Source organism: Denticeps clupeoides, unplaced genomic scaffold, assembly GCF_900700375.1.
Source record: "Denticeps clupeoides unplaced genomic scaffold, fDenClu1.1, whole genome shotgun sequence".
NCBI classification, from domain to species: Eukaryota; Metazoa; Chordata; class Actinopteri; order Clupeiformes; family Denticipitidae; genus Denticeps; species Denticeps clupeoides.
The window spans coordinates 231,804-241,742 of NW_021630097.1; the positions used below are offsets into that span (position 1 = coordinate 231,804).

General features: G+C 43.1%; 1 protein-coding gene across 3 annotated transcripts; it reads right to left on the bottom strand.

The window, feature by feature from the left end:
* Positions 1 to 1,611: 1,611 nt before the first annotated feature.
* LOC114783498 (ubiquitin domain-containing protein 1-like) lies at positions 1,612 to 9,131 on the bottom strand. Of its 3 annotated transcripts, XM_028968957.1 has the most exons (4): positions 9,037 to 9,131; positions 8,758 to 8,855; positions 3,831 to 4,058; positions 1,612 to 3,483 (listed from the first exon to the last, which is right to left on the bottom strand). In XM_028968957.1, exons 2-4 carry the CDS (start codon positions 8,834 to 8,836, stop codon positions 3,101 to 3,103), a joined length of 690 nt encoding a protein of 229 aa, XP_028824790.1. In that variant the 5' UTR covers positions 8,837 to 8,855; positions 9,037 to 9,131; the 3' UTR covers positions 1,612 to 3,100. The 3 variants fall into 3 exon arrangements, with proteins under 3 accessions (XP_028824790.1, XP_028824791.1, XP_028824789.1); XM_028968958.1 differs by lacking the exons at positions 8,758 to 8,855; positions 9,037 to 9,131 and adding an exon at positions 6,966 to 8,110; XM_028968956.1 differs by lacking the exons at positions 8,758 to 8,855; positions 9,037 to 9,131 and adding an exon at positions 6,936 to 8,110.
* Positions 9,132 to 9,939: the final 808 nt, after the last annotated feature.

Below are 9,939 nucleotides of genomic sequence, written 5' to 3' on the forward strand. Positions count from 1 at the left end.
GTATTTAGTTGAAGCACCCTATTTATTTTAATACAGCCATGAGTCTTTTGGGGAAAGTAAGTTTTTCACACCTGGATTTGGGGATCCTCTGCCATTCCTCCTCGCAGATCCTCTCCGGTTCTGGCAGGTTGGATGGTAGACGTTGGTGGACAGCCATTTTTATGGCTCTCTAGAGATGCTCAATTGGGTTTAAGTCAGGGCTCTGGCTGGGCCATTCAAAAACAGCCACTCCTTCAGTATTTTAGCTGTGTGCTTAGGGTCATTGTCTTGTTGGAAGGTAAACCTTCGACCAAGTCTGAGGTCCTGAGTACTCTGGAGAAGGTTTTAGTCCAGGAGATCCCTGTACTTGGCCGCATTCATCTTTCCCTCGATAGCAACCAGTCCTCCAGCCCCTGTAGCTGCAAAACACAGCATGATGCTGCCACCACCATGCTTCACTGTTGGGACGGTATTGGACAGGTGATGAGCGGTGCCTGTTTTTTTCCCACACATACCGCTTGGAATTAAGGCCAAAAAGGTCATTCTTGGTCTCATCAGAGCAGAGAATTTTGTTTCTCACCATCTTGGAGTCCTTCAGGTGTTTTTAGCAAACTCCATGCAGGCTTTCATTTACATTTACATTTACATTTACATTTAAGGCATTTGGCAGACGCCCTTATCCAGAGCGACTTACAATATGCTTTCAAGTTACCATCGATGAAGAGATCAATTCCGGTTCACTAGGACCCCAACTATGAATACATCTTTTTATTCACTCTGTTGTAGATTCTGTACACAAGTTCGACAACAAGAAAGTTACAATTTAATCTAAATATTCTTTAAAGAGGAAGCTGTTCTGAGCTGTTCTGACCTCGAGGGGAAGTTCATCCCACCACCGAGGGGCCAAGATGGAGAAGAGTCTAGATGAATGTTTTCCTTTTACCTTCAGAGATGGAGGGACCAGGCGAGCAGTACTGGAGGTTCGGAGTATACTAGGTGCAGTGTGAGGTGTAATAAGGGCTGTGAGGTAGGATGGTGCTGCTTCATGTTTGGCTTTGTAGGCCAGCATCAGTATTTTGAACATGATGCGTGCAGCTACTGGGAGCCAGTGGAGGGAGCGTAGCAGAGGGGTGGTGTGGGAGAATTTGGGAAGGTTGAAGATTAGTCGTGCTGCTGCATTTTGTATGAGTTGAAGAGGTCGGATGGTACATAGTGGTAGACCAGCTAGAAGGGAGTTGCAGTAGTCCAGTCGTGAGATTACTAAGGACTGAACCAGTATCTGGGTGGCCTGGGTTGACAGATAAGGGCGGATTCGTCTGATATTGTAGAGAAGGAATCTACATGAGCGGGAAAGATTGCTGATGTGAGTCGAGAAGGAGAGTTAGTTGTCTATAGTTACGCCAAGGTTGCGGGCTGTTGCGAGTTGTCTAGGTAAATAGCAAGATCCTGATGTGGTGAAGAATCTGCTGGAATGAATATTAGTTCATTTGTGGGTATAATGATCCCCGATCCCACAGAAACATAAAAACAAATATCTGATAAAGAGCATTGTATTATTAGTTTTTATAAAAAAAAAAAAATACTAAAATATCAATGTAAAGCTGAACTATATTCCAGGTTTGGCAGGAAACATTTAATTCATCAGTCTTTTTTATTAGTATTATTACAAATAACATACAAGTACAGTTATTTCAAGATGTAGACATGCTGTTTTCTTTAGACCAGAAGACAATGTGCCTCACCATGGTCAGTATTGTGTACACACTCACACACACTCAAACAATACTTGAATGGCAAATTGACAAATCAATCCTCCTTATTATAGTTTGCTTTCCACTCTCCATTTATTTGCCCTTAAAATATATATAAAAGTATAAAATGGCTTTGTCTAGTTACTTTCATTCACACTATTGGAAAGAGATGGAATAAAGACAGAAAAAACACAGACAAAATGTAAATATTTTACAATTAGTACAAAATTATTAGGTCCCAGATTATTTAAACACTCAATTGATATGTAATGCATTTAAAAAAGCATTCATATTTTGCAGGGTATTTGCAAGAGACTGCATATGCATCTAATCGTTCTGGTAGGCAGTCAAGAACTGGTCATATCACAGTACCAATGGTGAAAATAAAAAAATCACAAACACAAAACATCACATTCAATAAGTAAACAAATATGATACACTATTATAACTCATCTTAATCAAATGCTGCTGCTTCATTTGTTTTATTGTCAAGTCATTATAGCAATGAAACAATTTTTCAGAAATTTGCATAGTGTTCATAAAATTCACAAAGTCACGCCGACTCACTCACTCACTTTCCAGCATGTGGCCCACATCAGACAGTCAACTCCAGGAAAATATCTGGCCAACGAATTTCTACAGAACAACGTTATCCTCAGTCACCAATCAATTCTAGCCCGTGTTGTGTTGTCTTAATGAGACACCCTTTTTTATAGAAAAAAAAACATAAAATTCTACATGGCCATGCTGCCACAGATTAGTCGGAATCCTTATTACAAACCACTTGTTCCCGGTAGCTTTAGTTCCACATCAATAGTAATACATTGCATTTTTGTAATTGGGGTTGTACAATGAAAAAACATATTTTAATCTGAACAGTACAAAAATAGTTTTTTTGGAATAAAAAAAATTGCATAAGAGTAAATATGAGTTACCAAGAACACCTTAAACCTTATTGGTGGTAGTGACCTAGTGGGTAACACACTCGCCTATGAACCAGAAGACCCAGGTTCAAATCCCACTTACTACCACTGTGTCCCTGAGCAAGACACTTAACCCTAAGTTGCTCCAGGGGGGGCTGTCCCTGTATCTACTGATTGTACTGATAAATGCTGTAAATGTAAATGTTAAACTGTCTACCATTTAACAGTTGTCTATGTGTGGTTTGTGATGCACAACCTGATTTCTGATTTGTCAGTCACGTTTTACAGTCACGTTAAATATACAGTATGTGTAAATTGATGGGATGTGCATCTTCTTCATCCTCACATCACAGAACTCAGAGTTCTGAGACAGCCTCCATGGTTGTCGTGCTGGTGTTGGCATGCTAACTAGTAGGCTAATATTCACATCATCCTTTTTGAAAGTTCTTAGTTGACAATAATGGGTGAATTGACGATGACTTGAATGACAAAGTCCTTCTGAATCTTGGTGTCCTGCAGACGTGTTTTGTCTGTAAGAAGTTTCCCAGAGAAGAACCATCTTTGGTGGGCAGCATCAATGTCCTCCTGTACCTGCAGCTGCTTTTTCAGTTGGCAGATGGAGTCGGCCATGCTTGCGGTGAGTCGAAGGTCTTTCCCTGTCGAGAGACGGACCTTCAGCGGGAACTCCTTTCTGGATGGGGCCTGGGGCTCCGGTTGCTCGGACACCTCACTCTCATTTCTCTCCAAGATCAGGTTTGTGGGGGGGGCCAGGCAGTAGGCAGGGAGCTGATAGCGATTGCCCAACTCATCATAGCACTCTGTAAGAGAACCTGGTGGGAAGGCAGAGATGTGTCAGATATCAGCCAATCAGCTGCTCCCGCTCGGATTATATCCTCAGGGAAGCGGAGCAAATGGGAGTGAAATTCTGAGGATTACTGACATCAAAAGATGAAGGATTATGGATATGAAAATAAAGATACAAATTCAATATTACGTAATACGTACAGCGTTTAAAGAGTTATTACAGAGGTTATTTCCAGAGATACACACAGAGTGGAGTTATGCAGATCATTTTTTTTACACCAAAGCTATATCTTTTCATATAGATTTTTCTAATAACATTATTTAGGGTTAGCCAGGATATTAAACCTTTCAGTAAGCGGGGCAGTAATCGTACCATGGGGGAGGGTAATGTTGGCTCCATCCACAATCGCCTGGGCGAGCTCGTGATCGTTGCACTCCAGCGCCATGGCCGCAGCTTTCAGAGCATCCCAGATCTCCTTGCGGCCATCGAACGCTGGTGCCGTATCCCAGAATTCATCTCTCTTGCTGCGCAGCTGGCCCTCCGTCATGGGGTAGTCACTCTTCCATTTGGGCTTGTCCTTCTTTAAAGGCTCATTCCGTCCTAAGCACAAAATCAAACACTTATATTTACCGTACATATACACAGTAACACTGCATTTTACACCTGCTTGCATATTCTTTCTATTAATGTACTATTTCCTTGAATTGCCCCCAATTCAACACACCTTAATAACTAATGATTGCAGTTCTGAAGACGCTCTGTACATTTTGTTCACAGCTAATTCAAGCTACGGTTATAAATCAACGCTATTTAATCAAACGAATGTGCCTATCACAGTGTATTCTGGAGTATGTACAGTGTACCTGGTCCACCTTGGAACCAACAGAACTTATCAGGGTTTTTTAGTTTGTCTGAGAAGATTTACAAATATGTTTATATGTATTTAAAATGTCAATGTAAGTGTACTGATGGTTTCAGTAAAATGTACAGTCTAGTTTGTCTAGTGGGTAAGACACTGATTGTAAATATTCTCCCCGGTGTCCAGCATCAGCTTGGTGCAAATTATCGGTGCCGGTGCACTGAGTGCACGTCCCTCTCCTTCCTGATTCCCTGCACCCTCCATTATAGGAGTACCTGCACCAGTGTTCTGGGGCCAGTAACTGTCCGTAAATGTGTATCAGTATGGTGCGAGTGTGAGCTTGTTTGGGGGGGCAGTGGTGGCCTAGCGGTTAAGGAAGCGGCCCCGTAATCAGAAGGTTGCTGGTTCGAATCCCGATCCACCAAGGTACCACTGAGGTGCCACTGAGCAAAGCACCGTCCCCACACATTGCTCCCCGGGCACCTGTCATGGCTGCCCACTGTTCACTCATGGTGATGGGTTAAATGCAGAGGACAAACTTCACTGTGTGCACCGTGTGCTGTGCTGCTGTGCATCACAAGTGACAATCACTTCACTTCACTTAAATAAAATGGTTTTCTGTTTAAACACCTGCACCTGGGCCCTCCCCTTCTTTGGTGACCTGAAACTGATTAACCAGATGACCACAAAGTCACCGGTTCAAACCCACACTTCTGACCATTGTGTTTCTGAGCAAGACACTTAACCCTAAGCTGTTAAAAGGACATAGATCCTGCCCCCTTTTCCCAAAATTATGCCCCAATTATGTTACCAATTTTATACAAAAAATATCAATTTATCCACAGCTGTGAGGAGAGATCCTGCTACAAAAGCAACCACCAGCTCTCACTTTCATTTTCGGTTCTACCCCTTTCTCCCACAACTTGCAGAAATATGAAGATGTCGGACAAACACCTCATCACTGCTGCCCTCAGCACCCTGGTTCTCCTTCTGAGCTGCCAGCGGACAGGATCTGCCACGTCTGGAGAATCACCACAGATTAGCGCAGGAAAGCCAGACAGCTCTTACGTTCACAGAACACAGATTTCAGCGTCTAATCTCCACAAGCAAGAAAACTACAGGCTAGAGGAGCAGTTCCGATTTATGTATTCATTCTTACAGATTTCTCCAAAATGAAACACTTTACAGGGTGAGTGTGTAAAGGGTCGTGGCGTTTAGTGTTCCAACCAGTGTGCTCGTGATCGTCAGCAGAGGAGCTAAAGGCGAGAAGACTGCACAGACAGAGGTAGAGGGGGGCAGTTTGATAATTTTCTGCCCACCCCCTGGGTAATCTTCCCTCTGCTGTGGAGGTCACTCTGAAACTGCTGAGAGAATGAGAGGAAAATAAAATCACCAGATTATTTATAGTCCTTTGGATTAGCGGACCTAATCGGGTGACACATAACGGGATTTAGCACCCTGCCTCCCACAATGCACTGCTTGGCGCTGTGGAGGCGGAGAGAACAGGTGACCATGTTAACTCACATTTGGGGGATGAATTAAATTGTATACTTTTTCAATTAAAAAATAGTATTATACAAATTGAAAATATAAGATAAATTAATGTGTTCACAGTATGTTTACAATAAAAAGTATTTCGGGGAACATCTGCATTTGGGTGTGCAAAGCACATTTAATTAGTTTTATATCACAGCAGATGTTGTCTAAAGGTATTCTCTAATTTCTTACTATATTCTTAGTATTGCCAACTAACATGTGGACTGAATACAAAATACAGTTTTTTGTATTCTGAATCCTAATCAGAAGTATGGATACATCCCATTCAACAAACAAACTACTGTTTAGTCATTTCACATTAAAAATAGTATCTACAATAATTTACCTTTTCGGCATTTATCAGACACACTTAACCAGAGTGATTTACAATATGTCATTACAGAGACCGTCCCCCTGAAAACACTCATGGTTAATTGTCTTACTCACACACACAGACACATACATGTGTGTGTGTGTGTGTGTGTGTATGTATATATATATATATATATATATATATATATATATATACACATACACACACACACACACACATACACACACACACACACTGTTCAACATTGAGATCACTGAGAAAGTTGTGGCAACGTTAGCCTTGCGTCATTCTATCCACAATTCAGAGGTCTGTTTGCCTACAGCCAAGTGTGGGTCAAACTTCTGGATCCTGCCTGTGACCACTCAATTAACTGATTGGAAAGCCAGGATGAAATTCTGCTCATAATCTCATAAATGCCTTAGAACCTGTTAGTGGGGCTGAACAAGGTGGGGAGTCTGCCAATGTGTGCTTCCAATACAAATCACCCAATGAGAATGAGACAGAGAAACCTACAGATTAACAAAAAATAAAACAAAGTTGTTCTTTGTGCACCAGGTTTCTTTCCTTTTACATAATAAAACATCAAACATCATCTTGCATGATTTCATAATAGATAGGGCATGTCAAAAATGCAGGAAACCTTCCGCTGAGGACTAAATCACGATGAAACCATTCATGGAGACTAAGGAACTGTAAAAATTTTACAATAAATAAACAAAACATGAGAAACAAGCTTGATAGAAATCACCTTCATTTGAAGTGTGACCTCTGCACTTACTCTTCTGAACCATGGCGACAGATGGATGGTAGTCCCTGGAGTTTGTTACTCCCATGGCAAGCGTTTCCAGAAGAACAGTGGGATCCTCCAGAAAATGTCTCCACTTGCCTTCCCCTGACGTCGAATATCAAACAACCCAGCCCCAGCGCCACAGTGGCTATATAAACACCGGTGACATCAGCTTCACTTCGGTTCCGTCCCCCCTTCCAGAGCGAGTACCCCAGTCCTCATTGTCCGAACCCACTAAACTACACACAGACAAAATCCTCGTTCCAGCACGCCGTACTGTCTACATTATATACAGCTAAGGCAGAGCAACGGCGTCCCGCGCAGACAGCAACAGAAGAGGTGCATGGCCTGTCACGCAAGTGACTTTTCACAACAACACTAATCCAATCAGGGCTATTTAAAGGCTGGAGTAAATTTGTGCCGGCCTGGGGAGCATCCAACCTCCTGCAGGACCTTACGTGAATTCCAGGTACGATGGTGCGTATTGTACGTAAATGTCGGATTTAGTCATGTCAGGAACTGCAAAGTGTCTACAAGAAAAATCCCAGGGTAAGTGAAATTACACAAATACTTTACAAGATGTAAACAACGACTTTAGGGTCTTAAAATGTAACACCCCACCAGTTTAAGAGCTGACCGGTTAGATATAAGAACAGGGAATCCCGTGGCTTGGCCTGGAGCCGAAACAAGCCCGTTGAGGACAGAACAAGAACAGAACATACACCAGTCTGAGGGTCACTGCTCAAGGCCCTCGGCTGCTGAGCTTTGTGAGTGTGATTCATAGCGCAGAATTACTTACATAACCCTAACCACAGAGATGAATCATTGCAGCCTGACATTTTTTTTTATATCTTTCCCCACAATACAACACATTAGTTGATATGCAACCAAAACTATTAATAATAACATTAAAAAGTGGAATTATTCCACTGACTCTTCATACTTTATTCTTATATGAAATAATTTATGAAACATCTGGTCAAATGTGTACTGGAAACTATTTTTTAAACACATATAAGACTGAATGTTAGACTGAAGTTACAGGCAGGAACAGGCACCATGTGCCACCCTCCTATACTATCCTTAGATAGGGTCTAATAGTGACAGGTGCATCTGCTCTGCTCTGTTCTGTTAAAGCTAACTGGTAATATTTACGATATATAGACACACACACATATATATATATATATATATACATATATACAGACATACTGTTGGAAAACCATTTCAGGTGACGACCTCTTGAAGCTCAAGAATGCCAAGAGTGTGCAAAGCATTAATCAGAGCAAAGGGCGGCTATTTTGAAGAAACCAGAATATAAAACTTGTTTTCAGTTACTTCACCTTTTTTGCTAAGTACATAACTCCACATGTGTTCATTCATAGTCTTGATGCCTTCGGTGAGAATCTACCAATGTAAATGGTCATGAAAATAAAGAAAACACATTGAATGAGAAGGTGTGTCCAAACTTTTGGCCTGTACTGTGTGCACGCACACACGTATGTTTGTATGTATATGTGTATGTGTGTGTGTGTGTGTGTGTGTGTGTGTGCATTAGTGCACTTGTTGGTCTGTGACAGGACTCTATGCCATGCCAATTAGCGCAGCTAATCTCTGATCAGTAAATCTCTCCTTCATCACTGGAAAATCCTTTGGTCGGGCGGCAGGGTGTATTTTCTGATGCCGCAACGTCATAAAGCGGCAATAACGGCGACCCGTGGACATAAAGTCCTACGATGATGTATTATTGGTGCCGTTTGATGGGCGGCAACTCCCGTCTCACCTCCGCGCTTCTTGTTGCGCCGCCCGCGACCCCTGGACCCTCCGGGCGCAGCTCGCACGGTCCCGACGCAGCCCCCCATGGCAACTTACTGGGAAACGCTGAAAGTGCAACACATCATCGCGTCGTCAGTGGGATGAAAGCATCCAAACCTGTCGCTGGAAGTAATGGCTGTGCACAGGTCATTAAAGGTAAATGACGTCCGACGGATGCCTAGTTCGGGAAGGAGAAAAAGTTGCTTCTACGGCCGAGGGTCTCGGTGGATGAGGGCGCGATACGTACCCGCCCGTCACACTCGAATCCTCCATCGCGAACCCGTTCTGCCAAGCCCGTCCGGCGATGTCGCGTCTCGCTTCGGACGCGTTAAATCCCCGCCGGTCGAGAGCGGCGAATGCGCATGCGCGCTGACGCACCTGCGGCTTTGCGGCGCATGCGGTCGGAAGCACGTGTACAGGCTCGCGCGCGCACTGTGTGTGTGTATGTATGTGTGTGTGTGTGTGTGTGTGTGTTTGCTTGCTTGAGGACAATCTCAACTTTAAATAGCAATTGTCTGCGACTGAGTAAGAGCGAGCCTTTAAAAAAGCTTTATTTTACTGTCATAGTGCTCTGGCCCTCAGGCCACTACAGCATCTGTATAGACAACGTTCTTTTAGATATTTGTGTCACTTCCCCATCTAGGGGGGATGGGAAACGTGACAACGAAGGAGAAGGATGTGTGAGGTGGGAATGCACACACACCAGGCTGAAGTGGAATATTGTGCTTTTATTTACAGTGAGAAGTGAACAACCAACCAAAAGCTGTACAGTGCTGTACACAACAACAACAGGAACCAACATGAGGAACAACACGCCATAAAAGGAGAGACTATACAGGTTACTCAATAAAAACACTACTAACAACACTGACCATTCTAACACGCAAAGCTTTTTGCCAACTTTTCTCCAACTCTCCTCTCTGTCCTCCTCCGGCTCCACAACAATGGGCCCCGTCTGGTGGCTGGAGTTATTCCTTAACTGCTCCTGTTGGATGAGACTGATGATGAGGGAATAGGTAGGCGCAGAACCATCAATCCCAAATCTCCACCCAGCAAACAGCCTAAAAGAGAATCACACACAGAGCACCCCCAAACCACTCTACAGTCCAAAGAACGTAACAATTTGTTGTAATTGAATGTATCCTAACCC

Coding starts and splice junctions, on each gene's coding strand:
- LOC114783498 (XM_028968956.1), bottom strand. CDS start 7,020: ATGGGAGTAACAAACTCCAGGGACTACCATCCATCTGTCGCCATGGTT. Junction 4,059..6,935: donor AGGTCACACTTCAAATGAAG/GTGATTTCTATC, acceptor TTTTGTGCTTAG/GACGGAATGAGCCTTTAAAG. Junction 3,484..3,830: donor CAACATTACCCTCCCCCATG/GTACGATTACTG, acceptor CCTTCCCACCAG/GTTCTCTTACAGAGTGCTAT.